This window comes from Rutilus rutilus (genome assembly GCF_951802725.1).
Source record: "Rutilus rutilus genome assembly, chromosome: 4".
Classification (NCBI taxonomy): Eukaryota; Metazoa; Chordata; class Actinopteri; order Cypriniformes; family Leuciscidae; genus Rutilus; species Rutilus rutilus.
Window position 1 is genome coordinate 12,277,941 of NC_140212.1, and position 19,455 is coordinate 12,297,395.

The following is a 19,455-nucleotide window of genomic DNA, read 5'->3' on the forward strand; positions in this document are numbered from 1 at the left end:
AACACAATTCTTTGAAATATTTCCAGACATCCCTTAATGATTTCTTAACCTTATAATCCATACTGTAGTGAAATGATGTTCGTACCCATTTAGTTACTCTGAGAAGAATGACTTTAGAGGCTGCTATATTTTTAATGCAGTGTTGAATAAAGCAAATATGCCACAAAAACAAACACACACACACACACACACACACATTGAAAAACATTAAAAAGGCTTTGTTCAGATTGGCAGCAAAAATGTGATTTTTTTATTTTATTTTTTGGCATAGCCGACTTAAATCTTTTTAGTTGTTTGTACACTGAACAGCAAAAAAAACAATAAGAAATGTTCTTCCCTTAGCTCAAAGAGTAGAGCATATTTAAAAAGCATCTTCCAAACGCTTACATGTAAACGGAATCCAGTCAGACAGAGTTTCCAAATACCTTTTTTACATGCAGGACACAATGTCATGTGATTATAATGTCACATGCACAGTAGGTTCTCATTTATATGTGGCAGTCACTGTGTAATGAACGGTAAATGAGTGAGTAGTGTCAGACACAGCATTTTGATGAATGTTTAAATGCAATTACACCTCTGACACTTATGCTGTCTGTCTTTCCACAATGACTCTTATGTCTCTTGGCACTTAAGTCATCACTACAGCAACCAATGTTGATGGACCGGATATTGACTACACTGTCTGAACAAACAGATCAGATTTCATCACTTCACTCCTAAAGTTTTGGAAATCAGATTTATGTGCAGTGTGAACAAAGCATAAGTGCTCAGCTGTTTAGAACATAGTCATGCAGTTTTGTGTTTGATGATTTACTCACATATATCTGAGCTTGCAGTCTTTCATCCTCAGCGGTGACTCTTTCTCTCAGTATGGCCTTCTGGATGCTCTCCTCTGCACTGGCTTTCTCTAATGCAAGGATTCTGCTCACCTCATCCTTTACCAGGGCTTGAGCTTCTGCCTGGGCCAGTGCATGAGCCTGGGACCTTTCCTTCTCCAGCCTAAACGTAATGAAGAACAGAACACAGAAAACATCAGATGCATCCTCTGGTCTACATCACTGCAATTCAAATAGCTCTTTTTTTTATTGGCTGATTGGTTGTTTGTTTGTTTGACTGATTGACTGCAAAACTAGTATTCCTGAAACCAAATAGGTGGCTGCTTTCGAATGATGATTGAATGCACTTCTTTATCAAAATGTCCATCATGGTGAGATATTAATTCAAAAACAGTTGATTATGCCTTAAGAGGCAGGACAAAACAAACAAACAAAAATAAGTACAAATTTTGGATCATTAAGCTTGTAGTGTAAATGCTGCCTAATAGACCTGCCACTGTCTATTCTGTTGCTGATAATAAATTACACAACAATATTGACAACAAAAAAGGAAAAGCACTCAATGTTCTTGGCTGGATCATTTTAAGAGCTTTAATACGCCTTCTACAATCAAAAATGAACAACATTAGCCCTGAAAAAGAAAAACCGTACAGCTAATTTTAATTACAGGCCTGCATCTCAGTCAAACTCAGACAGCACTGAATCGCTATTAATGCATTATATCTAATAATCACGTACTGAAGACTATGCCAGTAATTTAATTAAGAAGAAATTGAAGGCTGCATGCCATTGTTTCACTTTAATTAGTAAATATTCATATTAATATGTCACTTTTTAAATAAATTATAGTGAGTTCAAATTGCGCAATGGTATGATTCATTGCTCTAGATTAAACTTTTTAATGTGAAAAACATTACTAACAATCTCTTAAAAATCTCCATAATACGATTAATAAAGTTAAGCACACAAAAATGCTTTTATTCACAGCTTGGGATGAATATGGTAAAAAAAAAAAAAAAAAAAAAAGACAAAGTACCAGCCTCAAGGAAGAAAAGCACTCCTAAATCAAGTGAGATTTTAAATATGGTGCCTCATTTGAAGTTGTTTAATAGTTGTGTGGCGGTAAAGAATCTTTGATGTTTTCGAGATAATCTTGCGGAGCTATTTGGAATTTTGAGCTAGAATGTTGAGAGACTTTATGAGCTGTCACCCGGTTCACACAGTTGCCTAGCAACCTCAGCTGCACCATCAAGCAGGAGGTTTGATTTGTAAAGTAAACTCAGGCAAGATACAAACTGTAATCTGCAATGCTGTGTTTTCAATCAAACAGCAGCCATGTAAGAAAAAAAGAAACCGAAGAAGCGAAAAGGGCAATAAGGGAGTGTATAATTATAAATGTTACCGAGACAAACACAAACAGGCGTGTGAGATTTCCAAAGATGTGCTTAAAGTTCCACAAAAGTTTGAGAAATATGAAGAAACCAAGATACTGAGGAAGCACAAAGGGTTAGTCTTCAACAACAACAAAAAGAAGCAATTCCACAAAAAAGTACCTGAAACTATTTAACAAATTAAGTATGTTTTAAATTATTTTTCAAGTAATGGTCATTGAAGGTGGTGGGGGTGCTCAACCTTCTCAAAATGTTGATGGTCAATCTCAATACAAGTATATGTTCCTATTCATTTTGTATAAGCCATGTCATTTTTCTCAGACGATTCCATTTTTTTGGTGTGAAAAATTCCAGAAAATTTGAATATTTACTCATTATGTTGCCAGGTTGTAAGGGTCTTGGGACCCTTGAGAGTACTATATTCATGGAATATGCCAGAAGCCAACATAAAACTATAATTTATGATTAAAATGTACTAGTTTTGCAAGCACAATTTTACTAACAACCAAACAAGAATACATAAAGACAAAAAGAAAAAGACATATTTGGTGTCGTCCTGTTGTGTGAATACACACACCATTGAGCGTTTAGTTCTCCTGAGAAAAGTGAGAGCGACTCCAGCCATGTCCAGTCTCAGTCTACTGAACTGGACACATATCAGCACAACACATCCATCATTACTTCCCTCTCTGGTATTGTGTGTGTTTATCCCATCTTCCAGTACTAAAAATAGGCCAAAAGCGTCAAGTGAGCACAATGGTGCACAATCGCTTGCAGGGCAAAAACACAGGCCACTCAAATACAATTATGTTCATCTCAAAAAATAAAAAAAAGAATATGCTGCAATTACGATACCTATGTGCCCAAAATCGCACTGCAAAACAACACCACTATTTATCCATGATTAATGCAGGTAGTTGAGGACATGCAAGGCCATACTATAGCAATACTAAATCTTAGAAATAAGCAGATATTTCATGACAGGAAGAGAATGCCACATTGATGAAGACACGTTCATCAGAGCTAAAATAAATGAGTTGTACCACCCTTTGAATGGAAAGACTTGAAGAAACCACTTTCAAGCTTCCAAATAGAGCAACTTTCAATGAAAAGGCCCACTGAGAAAGACCGTGACCTTAAAATCAAATAACGGCAAACCAAAAAGTTTCTAAATAATTCAAGCTATATTTCAGAAACCTATCTCACTCTCTCCATTGCTATAAATAAACTATGCTTTGATAATGTCAGCCAGACAGTACCTGAACTATTCGGCTATTCTTCAGAGTTCTATGGTTATTTGATGTTACACGGTATCCATGCACAAACCCCTCGATTCTTAGCTTAAAACGCTGTACAGAAAGGCCGTTTGCTCCGAGACTGGCTTTTGTACGCACGTTGTGGCTCTGTACACCTGCAGGAGCTGATCTCACTTCCCCTCCGCTATCACACCATCTGTCGGCTCTCTCCTGCAATTTAAATCAACGTGTATTCGGGACAAAACGGATTCTGACACGCCCGTATTAAAGTTATAGAATGTTTCCCTCCTCGATAGCATTTAAAGGAGCCATGCATTATTAATGAGGCAAAATAATGTGTAAGAATGTAGGGTTTGAATATTTCATGACACCCCCCCACCCCCTTCTCTTCCCTTGCTGCTGGTCATGTGGTTGTTCCTTTACAGCTCTCACTTGGGGGGGATTTGTTGCCCAAGGAAAAGTCTTAGAGACTGATGCTGTAATTGTCAAATAATGAATAAACGCAAAGTCTGTTGCTTTAATTACATAATTTGTCTTGGGCAGTAGTGGAGCTTTGGCTGTGCACTCTGATGGATTCAGTGCAGGAACTTTTTTTTTGGTGAGATTACAATTTTTGTTAGATCATTTTTAACATATGAAAAGCCAATCCTCATCCTGAAGTTGGAATAGAAAAGAGATGAATAAATAAAGCAAATGGTGATTAAGTCACACAGTGACATGGATGAAATGAAAACAAACACACAGGCACCCAGCATGCCTCTGGGGAGAGGGAACATACGCCTGCATTTCAGCTGTGAAATGATACTAGTGAGTGTGCGAGAGCTGCAGGGTGGACTGTGACAATGAGTGAATATAACATGTGGTTCTGTATCCTCGTGCATGCACTAATGCATTTATTAATATGCATATTGAAGAGATAGTTCAGGCAAAAATGAAGCTCACATTCACGTTAGGACTTCTTTCTTCTGCAATATACTTCCCACTTCTTTAATATAATGCGAGTGAGTGAGGCTGTAAAGCTCCACAATAACTAAAAAGCACTATAAAAGTAGTCCATATGCAATTACCGGTATATTTCAAGTCATCTGAAGTCACTAGGATAGCTTTACATGAGGAACAGACTGAAATTCACACAAAAAAAATGTTCACTGATAATCTTGACATCTGCACTTGCGGTCTTTCTGGTGTTTATGAGGTAAGCAGTGATGCATGATTTGTTGAGTCTTTTGAGATGGCTCTTTTTCAAGATTAACATCAGTTGGATTGATTTGTTCATAAATTGAACTGATCTGGCTCTTGAGTTCACCTCTCAACAGTTGACAGTACTTTACTGAAGTTGAGATGGACTACTTTTGTGATATGTTTACGGTGCTTTTGTGTCCTTTTTGAAGCGCAATAGCTCCAAACTTCTTCAGTTTCATTATTTTAAAAACAGAAGCCAAGACATTCTTCAAAAAATAAGGTTTGAAAACACATGATATTTAATTTTTAGGTTAAATATCTCTTTAAATGGGTACTTCACTGCTGGCAAAATGGGCTTTCAATAAAACTTGGCTGCCTACACAGTAGAAAGGCGGAATTATTTTTTTTATTCCTTACTAGAGAAAACAGAGAAAAATGGCACTGACTTCCCTATTGCCAAATATGTAGGAAAACTTCAACACCCATAATGAACTGGGCATGATGCCATTCAAGGCCCCTCCCACTAGTCTGCTATGGGTACGCTTGATCAGAGTCAAATACTGCCTTGCTTTAGTAGGAAATACTCCTTAGCAAACTTTTAGTCATAATGGTGTCAACTTGTATTGTTCCAGAGTACAAGAATTAAAAAGAGTAAACGTTTAGTGGGTGCGAGTTACAATTGGTTTCCAGTGAATTATCCAGCGAGTTGAATAGGCTGTGGCTAAAGGCTGCAAAGAATTGTAAATATGGAGAGAACACGGCTCCTGAAAATCTGAAAAGCCTCCTTTTTCGTGGTCAACATTTCAAACTGGATGACGACGAATACTGTGTTTTAGAATCGTGTTGTTACAATGTTGGTAGTATATGCAAATGAACAATGTTTACTCATTCTCTATTACCTAGACCGAGAAATTCAAGTTTTTTGTCAGTTCCAACAAACCTCCGAAGTAAAATGCTGTCGCGTACAAGTAAGAAAGTTGTTGCCACAATGTTCCATTTTTACCATAAAGCCAAGTAGACGAAGTACAATACAATGTTCAGTGATAAACCTACCCTTACAATAACAGTTCTGTTAATAACCCTTTGTCGATCCAACCGTCCGTGGGCGGGTATACAAAAATGTGGAAGTATAATCTGAAGTTTTCACGAAAGCCCTGGAGCTGTCAAAAGTCTACCGCAGTGGTTCCCAATTCCAGTCCTCGTGACCCACTGCTCTGCACATTTTGTATGTCTCCCTTATTTAACACACCTGAACCAGATCATCAGCTCATTAGGAGAGACTCCATGAACTGAACTGAGTGTGTCAGATAAGAGAGACCTACAAAATGTGCAGAGCAGTGGGTCACGAGGACTGGAATTGGGAACCACTGGTCTACCGAATGACGCAAAAAACGTGAATTTCTCGGTCCAGGAAACACGGAGAACGAGTAAACATTTAATTTACATGTCTACGTATACTATAGACACTGTAACAATACAAAGCGGGTTGAAAATCGGCAAAATTAACAAACTTTAACTGCTGTATATATAAACAGCATAACTGATGTATATAATTTCAGAAAAAAAATAAAGTTCCAAAAGTTCCACTACCTGGTTGACTAACTAAATAATTAGCTGAATAAATAAAAGGGTAAAAAAAAAAACCATAAAATAAAAAAATATGTTAATAGTCAAATAAATTAACAGGTAAATAGCTTAATAAAAAAAAGAAACGTCCAAATAAATAAATGGCTAAATAAAAAAGAATAAAGCAAGCAAGCTGTAATGAGCAGAGGAGAATGCGCTGTTGTTTGAGGTGAGGTCAGGGGTGTTGAGAATGGGTTCATGCCCTAAGATGCACCCTCTCTCTGAGGACTGTGTGTAATCCTCAATGAGTCTCTGCGTGGCCAAGAACTGAGGCCTTTCTGCTGATGCAGCATTGCGCAGGTCAGCCAAGCCCAGTCTGTGCTTCTGATCTGCAGAACGGTTCTGCTCCAGTGCCTGCTGCAAATCTCCCATTAGAAAGGCCCGCAAAGGACCTCATACACAGGCCTCTGCAGCAGAAACACAAACACACACAGACCATCTCCTGCAGTTTATCCATACACATGTAAACATGCGATTTTTAACGAATAGTGCGGTCAACTAGATTTCATCTAGATGCATTAATTTATTTTTGTTTTGATATTTTTGCTGCTACAGCTATACAGACAGACGCATCTGGTGTTTGTTGAGTCACTCGCTCGCACTATTTTTCTAAGCATCTTGCACTCTGAGCATTACATTTTAAAAAACTTAAGAAATGCTTTTAAAAGGTTTAAATGACTTTCAAAAAACACATCCTGAGACCCCTGCATTCTGTTTCACTCTATTGTGCTCCATCTAGCAGTCGTTCAGGCAACCCTCCCACTACATTCTTTTGAAAATATGTAGTTTTCTGATCCTTAACCTCCTACATTTAATAGCATATATTCACACTCTCAAGCAAAAACGAATGGCCCCACAATACAAAACGCATTTTACATCATGATACACAGTTGTTATAACAATCTGTCTTATCAGTTATATTTTTAATCAGAAATAGAAAAAGTATAAGTAGATGGATACTGAGGTGTGTATGTGTGTGCAAGGTTTATCAGAAATAGCGCATCATGGAAGGCCAGCACCGTGGTAGTGCTAATAAATGGTAGCCACACACACGTTCAGGCGCACTAGTTAGGTAGCTGTGAAGAAATAAAGCAAAAAGTCATGTAAACACTGTGCAAGAAGTGAAGGAATGTGTACTTCACATATAATCACACATTATATGTGTCTTTAATGAACCGCCCACTGCCTTGAAGCCAGCTAGATTAAAGGTCACTGCTAAATTAAGTTGGCAGGGTCTGACAAATATACCAGAGGATCCATCGGAATTCTGCTCTCCTAAATGGCATTTGAGCATCGCGTGCAGATTTAGCTCATGGTAAATGTGGAAATACAACCCACCTGTAATGTAAGTGAAATCAAAAGAATCAGTACTGAAAACAGGAAAAAAAAAAAAAAAAAGAAAAAAAAAAAGAAAATAAAATAAAATAAAACAAAATAACAATGTGAAAAATAAAATAAAGAACAAAGATAAAATAAGCAAACATAGCAAAACAAAAACATAACCAAAACAAAAGATAAAACAAACAAAAACATAACCAAAACACACAGCAAAGCAAAAGCAAAAGCAAAAAAAAGGACATCAAATTAGTTAACCAGCTGTTCGCCAATCTAACTGACTGAATCGGGAAACAGAGAAATACAACAATGGTCCGCCTGAAGGCGAGGTTGGAGATTGCCAATATAAGGTCTTCAAACCCAAAGCCAGAGGCTAATTTCATTCATTCAATCCTGAAAATCTCGTAAGGGCACTTTTAAAACAACACATTCTAGGGGAGACTGAAAGAGGAATGAAAGAAGAAATGGGAGTTGGAGAAAAGCTAAATGGAAGACAACATTAAGGACAATATTGATTCTGTCCTTCCAAGCATGACATCATGGTCAATAAAGCGCCTACTTTCCCTTAATGGCGTTGCCTGGGCGATAGGATGGAGCACTTTTCCTGAGTTGCCTCAACAACAATGCTGTAAAACAACACACCGTGCCTTTAAATTTACTTTTATAGCCAACAGAAAATAAACTTCCTGTCAATAGTAATTTCTGCAGGTCAGAGTGTTGGCCTTGTTGAGAATAACAGTATAAGAGGTACCGGCGTTGACAAGGACTTGAGACTCAAAGCTGGCACATCCATCACAAGCTTTAGATGAATAAAATGGAGTGAGTAGTAAAGGAACTCGCACTTTATAGAAGTAAAGCGTGGTGGTGCAACTAAAAGGTTTGGAAAAGGTGACCGCACATGATGCAGAGATATTAAAGGCAAAATGAATGTCACAGTACAGCCACCAACTCGCAGAGAGAGAACAGGACAAAAATGGAAAACTAAGCCCTCACCGGTTGAAGCTAATAGATCATCATATATGAAGAAATTAACTCCACCCTGACTCCCACTCCCTCGCTTTCATGCATGATTAATTGCTTTCACAAAAAAAGAGAAAGAAATATGAAAAAAAAGAGGCAAATGGATCCAGACAAAGCACAGACAGGTCTGTGTCCCAGTTTGACTGTTGATAAGACAAAATTCTCATTAACGCACAGCTTCTCTGTCTTGTACTGAATTAATCAAGAGTTTGTACCTCAGCTCATAAACTTGGCCCAGGCCGTGGCATATTTTTCATTTAAACATTGTTGAGGATGCATTTCACCCCATGCAAAAAAATAATAATGAAAATCTAATGTTAAGTCAAAGGAGAACAAACGTCTTGAATAAATGACTAGGCTCATTTTTAGTTTCATTTAGAGAGGTCCGGATGTTTATGTTCATGTATCTACGGTGCATGAATGAAAGAGAACCTTTTGTTTCGCTTGAACACCATTGCTAGAACATGTTTCAACCACTTTCGCGTTCTACTTATTACTTACTCAGGAGTTTACAGTAACAGAGTTCAGCACACCTTCATATAGACAGTTACTCATGAGAACGGAGATTATTACTACGTTTTATGGCTGTCAGTTGATTAAAACAATGAATCGTAGACTCTGCGTTAACATGAATTATCTTGAAACGGCTGAATATTTTTCCCACTAACCGGCAACGGACCAGTGCTTGTCTTCTCATTAACAGTGTTTCTCTCTTACTGATCATATTCCATGCTTTTTGAGGTTACATTTTTAAATGAATTTGACTGGTAAATAGGATTGCTTGTGTGTGTGTTGGTGCTCTTATTCCAGTCTTTTAAATATTTCATACAAATAAATAAAGGTTTGTACTGATGTTAATCATCGGATCTCACACATTACAGCACCGGTCACTTGTTTAGATGAACACTGACACCCTGTATTGAAATAATCACGTATGTTTACCAGCCGCTGGTTTCTCAGATTGGCTTGTGTTGGATTAAAACTTTGTGTTTCATTGAGTTTCTCCTGTCCCTGAAGTGGCGTTCAGTCAACTAGTTGAATATACATAACTGAAAATAAATAAGTTGTGCCATTTCAAAACAGAAGTGCATCACAATGTCGTGGAAATTTGAAACTGTATATTAAACTAACCATGTTCCTAACATCTAACCTTATTTGAACAGGATGTATTGTACGAAATCAATGGAAAACTTGTGACTTTGACTGTGTGCGTATGTATGTATTAATAACATAGTTTGGGAAATGAAACTAGACAGTCTGTTAGAATCTTGTGATTAACAAATTAAGTCATCATTAAAACAAAGTTTGCTTTACCTAGTAACAGAGGGGTTTGCATATGAAGAACCAATCAAATAATGGGGAAATTATGTAATGCAGCCTGACATTTATGCCATACCTCGATTCTATAAAAACTGTTGTATCTGTGTTTTACGGTGGGATGTCTCAATGGAATTTGTCTGAGATCCTCCGGCCTTGATTCTTCTTGGGAGAGTTTCTCTGAGAACTGCTCGAAGACTCTCCCGGCCGTTATTAAAGCATTTAAAGGACATTTGCTGAAAGTCTGTCTGTTAATTTCTGTAAAACTAATTAGTAAGGGAAAACAAGTTAGACTAGGTGAGATATCCAAGTGGGGACGTCGATTTAAAGACGAGACTCAGATATCAGGTGGGGACGTCGCCAGGAGACGAGACCCAGGGACAGAGTTGGGTGTCCATTTGGAGACACCCCAGATAGTTAGGTTTAGGGAAAAATCCACTACAACAACAAAGCTCAATGCAGACATTTTCAAAACTCTATACTCCGTACTCTGTTCAATACTTTCTAAAGACACCAATTTGAGACAGGTGATCTGAGCTCTTCAGTGACTGCTGGTAGAGTAAATGTGTGCATTGATAGTCACCGCTGGTTGAGTTCCTCTTGTGCCTTTCTCCTCTCTTCCTCCAGGCCTTTCTCCAGCTCTTCAGAGATCTTCCTTCTCAGTTCAAACTCATCCACTAAACAAAAGACAAAAAAATACACATTAGATGCTGAGCTACTGCTAATACACTTACTCCTGAGTGTTTGATTTTATTGTTGCATGTCATAGAAGGTCATAAAAAAGGAAATGCCCTGAGGATAACCAAGTTGAACGTTTTATTTTACACTTAAAGTTTCAGTAACATTTTAGTTTAGGGTCCAATTCTCACTATTAACTAGTTGCTTATTAGCATGCATATCACCAGGATATTGGCTGTTTATTAGTACTTATAAAGCACATATTAATGCCTTATTCTGCATGACCATATTCTACATCTCTAATCCTACCTAATACCTAAACTTAATTACCTTACTAACTATTAATAAGCAGTAATTAGGGGTTTAGAGGCAAAAGTAACAGTTAATAGTTAGTTAATAGTGATAATTGGACCCTAAACTAAAGTGTGACCTAAGTTTCTTTGAAGCAGTTTGTACTTGTTTGTAAAGAAGTTTGTTAAGAAGTTCATAAGCAATATAGTGAGGCAGGATATTATTTTGAGCCCTCAAGACATCTCTGCCTTATGAGGCAAAGCAAAAAAAACACACACTTTCAAACACACAAATCAAAGCAACACTTCTCACAACTTAAGTGTTGATATCAACACAGTCACAGTCAAACATGTCAGTGTGTGTCCTGTTCTTTATCTGGATGGCTAATTGTCCGTGAAAGCACAGCAGAGATATAAAACGGACAAACTCATAGCCTCCAGTCGAAAAAAGCAGCAGTACCGCAGCACTGCAGAGGCCTGGAGCTAATGCATGACAGGAAATCTGAATGTTACAGATGGAGATAAAGGCTTACAGTTTGTGTAAACAGTCTAAAAATAAATATATAAATAAATAAAAAGTACTAAAACAATCATTCCTCACAGACACGTCCAAGGTCAAATCTTTTGTCACAAATCCAAGTCAAGTCTTTCATGGCAAAGTCTAAAGAGAAGTATATGAGGTTTTACTTAAATAAAAAGATCATTTTATCTTTAACATTAAGTACTTCTGAAATAATTTTTAAATAAACTAAGTAGGCAAAACCCTCACTGAACAAATGTCTTAACTTTCCCCATAGTAAATAAATGAGTACTGACTATGGTAATCAAGATTTGATGCACAATATATGAGAGAAAAACATATTCTTGCAGACATACTGTAAATATATATGATGACTAGATAGAGACTAGTCTCTAATGGGGTGAATAGAATAAAATAAAAAACTAACATAATATTTAAAAATCTAAATAATAATAAACAAAACAAAACTTTCGTGACGTACTAAGTGAAACTTGAGTTTCCATCTCAGGTCCACCACATTGGAGCATTTAATTTAATTATTACTTAAAGTGCCGCTATTATGCCATTTTAAAAGGCTCCTAATTTTGTTTTGGAGTACAGTTCACATTACCTACATTTCTCAAAAGAGTCTGAAAACGGTTCGTTCGAAGATTCGGCCTCTCTAAACTCTAAACGAGGCCGAGAGCAGTGAAAGCTCGTAGGTGACGCTCATAATGCCACCGTCCTGCTCGTATCTCATGGAGGAGCTCCGGCTGGATAAAAGGAGGAGTGACGACAGTGAAGGACGAGAGAGGACCAGACCTGGACATTTACGTTATGTTTTATTTATGTGTGTGCTGAAGTCATCCGTGAGTGGCTGACGTTTTACTTTCGTTTTGAGTTTATTTTATGATATTAAAGTTTTGCTGAATGTTCGCCAGTTCCCGCCTCCATCTTCCTTAATATACACAGTGATATGAACAGTAACGATGGCGTAGTTTTTTTCCATATCAATTCCAGCGTGTCCTCGTACTTTTGAAGTGCATGCAAAGTGGATCTGCTGAAAATAGTCTTCTCGACATTACGACGACACAAACCAATCTCTTCCAGGCCTACAATGTTTGAGGGCGGGTCAAAGTAGGCATTGTTCGCGGAAAGCCAATGAAGAACATAGGCTGGCATTATGCAAATTTGTAACATTGTTAGGTAGAGTGGAATTGCTGACGACTTGTTTTGGCAGCTCAGAATCGATTATTTCTTTTAGGAGACAATTACTTTATTTGTCATGCACTTTGCAGACCTTTTACATTCACAAACATTTATATTACACACTGCATGAAAGGTAATATTCGAAAAAAGCATAATGGGGGAACTTTAATATATTCAGGCAAGTAAGACGTAGTAGCTGTCAGTAGTTTAAAGTGATGTTTTATAAGCAGCCGCCGGAAGGAGCAGTCAGTATGGGCGCCATATGGTTCCGTTGCGTAACAATGTTCATTTTAGAAACAATTTGAGACTGTAAAGCCAAGAGAGGAAACCTGTTGGGAGAGAAACACTTAAAAGTTATCACTTACACCAACCTTCTTCAAGACTAATGAGAAATCTTCCTGTTACCGTGACAATGCCGAAGAGGGAAAAAAGAAATTAATTGCGGATGCTGGCAGAACATTTATCAAACAGCAGGGTAGTGTAATGGATACAGGCAAACAGGTGCTGTTTAACCTCAATCCCACTTGATACCATCAAATTAAAGATATGGTGTAATAACAGAGATCCTTCACGGGTAACACATCTGATCTCCACCTGTAATACAGGTGTATATAACGGTTTCCCTTCCACTTTTTGATCCGCAGTCCTTTCACAACACAAATGATCATTAGAGCATACACAAAAGCTTCATCTTCATATGCAGACGTATGCAAAAAATTACCAGGATGCGGATGAAGACAGAGAATTTGTAATGTCAATAAGCAGATCTATATGTACAACCTCAAATCAGAAAAAGTTGGGACACTGTACAAATTGTTAGAAAAAAAGGAATGGAATAATTTACAAATCTCATAAACGTATATTTTATTCACAATAGAATATAGATAACATATCAAATGTTGAAAGTGAGACATTTTGAAATGTCATGCCAAATATTGGCTCATTTTGGATTTCATGAGAGCTACACATTCCAAAAAAGTTGGGACAGGTAGCAATAAGAGGCCGGAAAAGTTAAATGTACATATAAGGAACAGCTGGAGGACCAATTTGCAACTTATTAGGTCAATTGGCAAAATGGGCAGAGGATCACCAATTCCCCCAATGCTGCGGCGGAAAATAGTGGAGCAATATCAGAAAGGAGTTTCTCAGAGAAAAATTGCAAAGAGTTTGAAGTTATCATCATCTACAGTGCATAATATCATCCAAAGATTCAGAGAATCTGGAACAATCTCTGTGCGTAAGGGTCAAGGCCGGAAAACCATACTGGATGCCCGTGATCTTCGGGCCCTTAGACGGCACTGCATCACATACAGGAATGCTACTGTAATGGAAATCACAACATGGGCTCAGGAATACTTCCAGAAAACATTGTCGTGAACACAATCCACCGTGCCATTCGCCGTTGCCAGCTAAAACTCTATAGGTCAAAAAAGAAGCCATATCTAAACAGGATCCAGAAGCGCAGGCGTTTTCTCTGGGCCAAGGCTCATTAAAATGGACTGTGGCAAAGTGGAAAACTGTTCTGTGGTCAGACGAATCAAAATTTGAAGTTCTTTTTGGAAAACTGGGACACCATGTCATCCGGACTAAAGAGGACAAGGACAACCCAAGTTGTTATCAGCGCTCAGTTCAGAAGCCTGCATCTCTGATGGTATGGGGTTGCATGAGTGCGTGTGGCATGGGCAGCTTACACATCTGGAAAGGCACCATCAATGCTGAAAGGTATATCCAAGTTCTAGAACAACATATGCTCCCATCCAGACGTCGTCTCTTTCAGGGAAGACCTTGCATTTTCCAACATGACAATGCCAGACCATATACTGCATCAATTACAATATCATGGCTGCGTAGAAGGAGGATCCGGAAATGGCCAGCCTGCAGTCCAGATCTTTCACCCATAGAAAACATTTGGTGCATCATAAAGAGGAAGATGCGACAAAGAAGACCTAAGACAGTTGAGCAACTAGAAGCCTGTATTAAGTTTATTCCTAAACTTGAGCAACTTGTCTCCTCAGTCCCCAGACGTTTGCAGACTGTTATAAAAATTAGAGGGGATGCCACACAGTGGTAAACATGGCCTTGTCCCAACTTTTTTGAGATGTGTTGATGCCATGAAATTTAAAATAAACTTATTTTTCCCTTAAAATGATACATTTTCTCAGTTTAAACATTTGATATGTCATCTATGTTGTATTTTGAATAAAATATTGAAATTTGAAACTTCCACATCATTGCATTCTGTTTTTATTCACAATTTGTACAGTGTCCCAACTTTTTCTGATTTGGGGTTGTATATGTATACATACATACACACACACACACACATATATATATATATATATATATATATATATATATATATATATATATATATATATATATATATGTGTGTGTGTGTGTGTGTGTGTGTGTGTGTGTGTGTGTGTGTGTGTGTGTGTGTGTGTGTGTGTGTGTGTGTGTGTGTGTGTGTGTGTGTGTGTGTGTGTGTGTGTGTGTGTGTGTGTGTGTGTGTGTGTGTGTGTGTGTGTGTGTGTGTGTGTGTGTGTATACATAAAAACAACACTTTTTCATGTAACAATTCCAGTAAAGACTTATTGTAGGGTCACTTATTAAATAAATCAATAAATAAAGTTATACATTATTATAGTTATATTTTTATAGATATATTTTATGTTATAATAATATTATTATAAATATATATTACAGTATATAATAATAATACAGTATACAAATATGTATTGTATTTATTTATTATGAAATATGTAACATAAATAAATAAAAATATACTTATACATATTCATTATATAAGGCAACTGAAAGTGTAATTTTAGTATATGTGTGGTTTCAGTTGGTTTTAAATTATATCCCAAATTTATTCTACATTTAAGTGTAAACTTATTGATTTAATCAGGAAAGCAGCATGAATGATTCACAAACAGATTTTATGCACAAATACATGCCTACACACGGTTAGTGATTGAGACCCCCTGTTATCAGCTTCTCAGAAAAGGAAAATGTAGCACACTCGTTCTTTTTTTTTTTCTTTTCTTTTCCATCAGGCTTAAGACTTTTCTACAGTGTCACACATTTATTCAGGCTCTAGGTTCCCATAATTCATTAATTTAAACTGGGCTTTAATATTTAAAAAGGATAAAGAAAGGAGTTCTGTGGATTCAAAGGATAACCAGCTCGTATGTTAAAACACCATCTGAGAGTCTTCCGGGGCTTTTCGCAGGAGGTCACCGAGAAGTTCAGAACGACATTAACCGTCTGGGTGCCCGTGTCACTCCTGAGTGAGAAGAGTAATGCTTAAAGATGAAAAACTCATCATCTTTAGATATTTCTCTCTCTTTCACTCCCTCCATCATTTTCTGCAGAAATTTTCAAAAGTAGCTTTCGGGCAGTCGGGAGAGAGATAACAGACAGAGACAAATTGCATGTCTCATAAGATGTTTCATTAATCTCCAGACCTGAGAAGAGGAGGGGCTAATCTAAACCATTACACGTTCCTCACGATCCAACTTAAACGAGCCTCAACATCTTCCTACAACACATGAAGAGACTCCCAGGAATATCAAACAAGTAGATCTTTCGGTAAAACTTTAGGGTAACACTTTATTTTACAGTGTCCTTGTTACATATGTTACATGTACTTACCATAGTATTAACAGTAAATAATGCATAATTACATGCAACTAACCCTCAAACAAACCCTAATCCTACCCTAACCCTATAGTAAGTACATGTTGTTAAAGGGATGGTTTGGAGTAATTTCAACCATGCACCATGACCTCGAGCCAAACACCCCACCAGAAGCTTTTTTCCCCTTGGTCGAACATTATTAAAGTTAGAGCTTATTTACAGATATCAGCCGAATGGCTTAGTGCAGGCGCTAATGTCTCTAGTTTGTATCTTGTAAATTACCCCACTAATAATGCCCGGAATGGTACCAAACTTCTACAGTAGTAAAAATAGGTTCTGTACTCATAAAACGAGGCATTGGAAAGTTAAGTATATCAGGAATTTATTTAAATAACACTTGCCTGATGGCTAATGCTACCGCTAACCCGGACGTCGAGGTCACTTCCGTGATTTGGGAAAAGTCTGTAAAAGTCCTGGCAGAAAGCGATGCACTAATATTTTGTTGGTAACAACTTAGTGTTAACTAATAATTGTTGCAAACTGGTACTACCAACAAAATATTAGTGCATTCCTGGAACTGGGTGTCGTAACTACATCCTTATGCATCGCTTTCTGTCAGGACTTTTACGTGCTTTTCCAAACTACAGAAGGGACCTCGACATCCTGGTTAGCTGTAGCATTAGCCATCAGGCAAGTGTTATTTAAATAAACTCCTGATGTACTTACAAACTTTCCAATGCCTCGATTTTTGAGTCCAGAAACAGAACCTATTTGTACTACTATAGAAGTTTGGTACCATTCGGGAATTATTAGTGGGGTAATTTATGAGATACAAACTAGGATCCATTTGCACCTGCACTAAGCCATTCGGCTGATATCTGTAAATAAGCTCTAACTTTAATAATGTTCGACCAAGGGGAAAAAAGCTTCTGGGGGGGTGTTTGGCTCGAGGTCATGGTGCAAAGGACCCTAGGTTGAAATTACTCTGAACCATCCCTTTAAATAATATTACTCAGTACTTAAATATTTAATTACACTGTAAGAATGACACCTTAAAATAAAGTGTAACCCACTTTATTTTACAGTGTCCTTGTTACCTATGTTACATAGTAATAGCAGCAAATTATGCATAATTATATGCAACTAACCCTAAACCAAACCCTAACTCTATAGTAAGTACATGTAGTTAATTATTATTACTCAGTACTAAAATGTATAATTACACTGTAACAATGACACCATAAAATAAAGTGTACGATCTTTCTTATTCTCATCCTACACTTTCATCTTCTCTGGTTTCATGAAACAACATGCAAATGGGGCAAAAAGATCATTTCATTATGATGTGTAAACATGTTTCCCTCTCTGAACTTGGCGATCCTCAAGGAGCTACTTAATATGTAACGGAAAGAATGTATGTTTATGTATGGCTGAGACAAAGAAGGACTTGTGTGCTGGTAATTAGAGCGTAATGGAAAACGGTGTGTGGGCCCTGCGTATGAATATTCATGGTAAGCTGAGAACGTGTAGGAGGATCAACCTTGACCACTGTCTAATCACCGTGCGCAGGGACTCTGCCGTGATTTAGTGATGGACTCGATCATCCACAGCTTCTCTTAATACCTCCACTCGTGGGCGCACATAATCAATGTCTCTCATTAAGGTCACAGCCTTTGACCCTTAGAAGATGAGCTGAGCCTCTTAAGGCAAGAAGAGCTGTGGCAAAGAGACACAATTTAAGAAGTGAGTCATCGGGAACTGGCACAGCATTAAGTTTGGTTGAGGCTTAATCTTTCACTATGGTCATTTTTTTAGATGTAGATACTAAGTTTCAGTAAGCATTGTTTGGGAATTGTTCACCAACTTTTCATTTCACAAAAGAAAGGCATTCAAATAACATGAAGGTGAATAAATCGGGACAATATTCTTTCTTTTTTTTGGGAGAACTATTCTGCCCTACAAAATGCATATTCTGTCTAAAATTGTGAACGAACAAACAAACATGTTTGGCTCAACTATGCAACAATTTTTTCTATGCTATATTATTGTTTTCTAAAAATGTAATAAGCATTTAAAAGCTTAATTAAATAAGCATTTGATTAAATAAGCCTTTTTCTATTATTTAAATGAGGTATGCAATAGAAAATAGAACAAGAAATACATAAAATAACTATGTAAGCCTAATTACACAAAGTTCATTGTTTAATTGCTTTCAAAGATTGCAACATTATTCATGACAATAAAACCTGGAAATTCTGAAAATCTTTTTTTTTTTGCACTTTGCCCTCAATAAAACATTAATAATAATAATAATTATTATTATTATTATTATTTCAGCAAGTGACAGCTGTATAGAAATGTCATGAATGTTCTATACAGCAGTTTTTAAATTAATAAAAATAAATATCTAAATAAATTAAAAAACTATTTATTTAGATACACGCACATAAGCATATATATAATAAAAGATCAAATGTTTTAGCAAGTTTCCCTAGTTTCAAAGAGGGTGTGATGAAAATTACAGGGTTATGCTATTCACTGTCTGTCATTGTATTACATAATCCCAGAATACATATTTATTATGAACACAAAAGTGTTTCTGTCATCATTATACCAAGGAAGCACAAGCCGACAAGAAAAACGAACACGTGGGAAAGGGAAACCATGAGAGAGATTGAGATGTAGGGAGTTTTAGATAGACGGATAGAGAAAAAACAAGCGTGTGTGAGAGCCTCCATGGTAGAGCTCATTAAGCAGATCTGTGTCTCATTAACAGGGAGCTGTCTCGTTATGTGTGATGCGGGCGGGCGGGCGTCTCTTTTTCCCCTCTCTGTAAGTAGAGCCAGTTCATATAATGTCAGCTCCAGCCCACAGACTCTGCAGGTTACACTACTATTATGGGCAGAGAGTACGCACACAGAAATTTTCACTAGTATCTGAGCTGACAGCCACCGTTTCAATACATATTAGATGAGCTTAATTATGTGGCGGTGGGAGCAAGGAAGCTCACAGCTCAGAAAAAGACAAGACATGGAGGAAACGTCCATTTTTAGCATATGCTGTTTGACAAAAGGATACATTGTGGGTTAACGTTATAAATACACAATGTATATAAAATAACATTTTGCTGCACTAGCCCCAAAACAGGAAATGCATCACTCTGCTATAATG

General features: G+C 37.2%; 1 protein-coding gene across 5 annotated transcripts in view; it reads right to left on the minus strand.

Moving 5' to 3' along the window:
- chchd3a (coiled-coil-helix-coiled-coil-helix domain containing 3a) overlaps positions 1-19,455 on the minus strand; it is a 74,393-nt gene that overhangs the window by 50,821 nt on the left and 4,117 nt on the right. For all 5 annotated transcript variants that reach the window (XM_084408350.1, XM_084408349.1, XM_084408348.1 and 2 more), the window contains exons 3-4: positions 10,550-10,643; positions 822-1,002 (exon numbers count right to left, since the gene is read on the minus strand). In XM_084408350.1, coding sequence (XP_084264476.1) covers positions 822-1,002; positions 10,550-10,643 — 275 coding nt within the window. The remainder of the gene's footprint in view (positions 1-821; positions 1,003-10,549; positions 10,644-19,455) is intronic.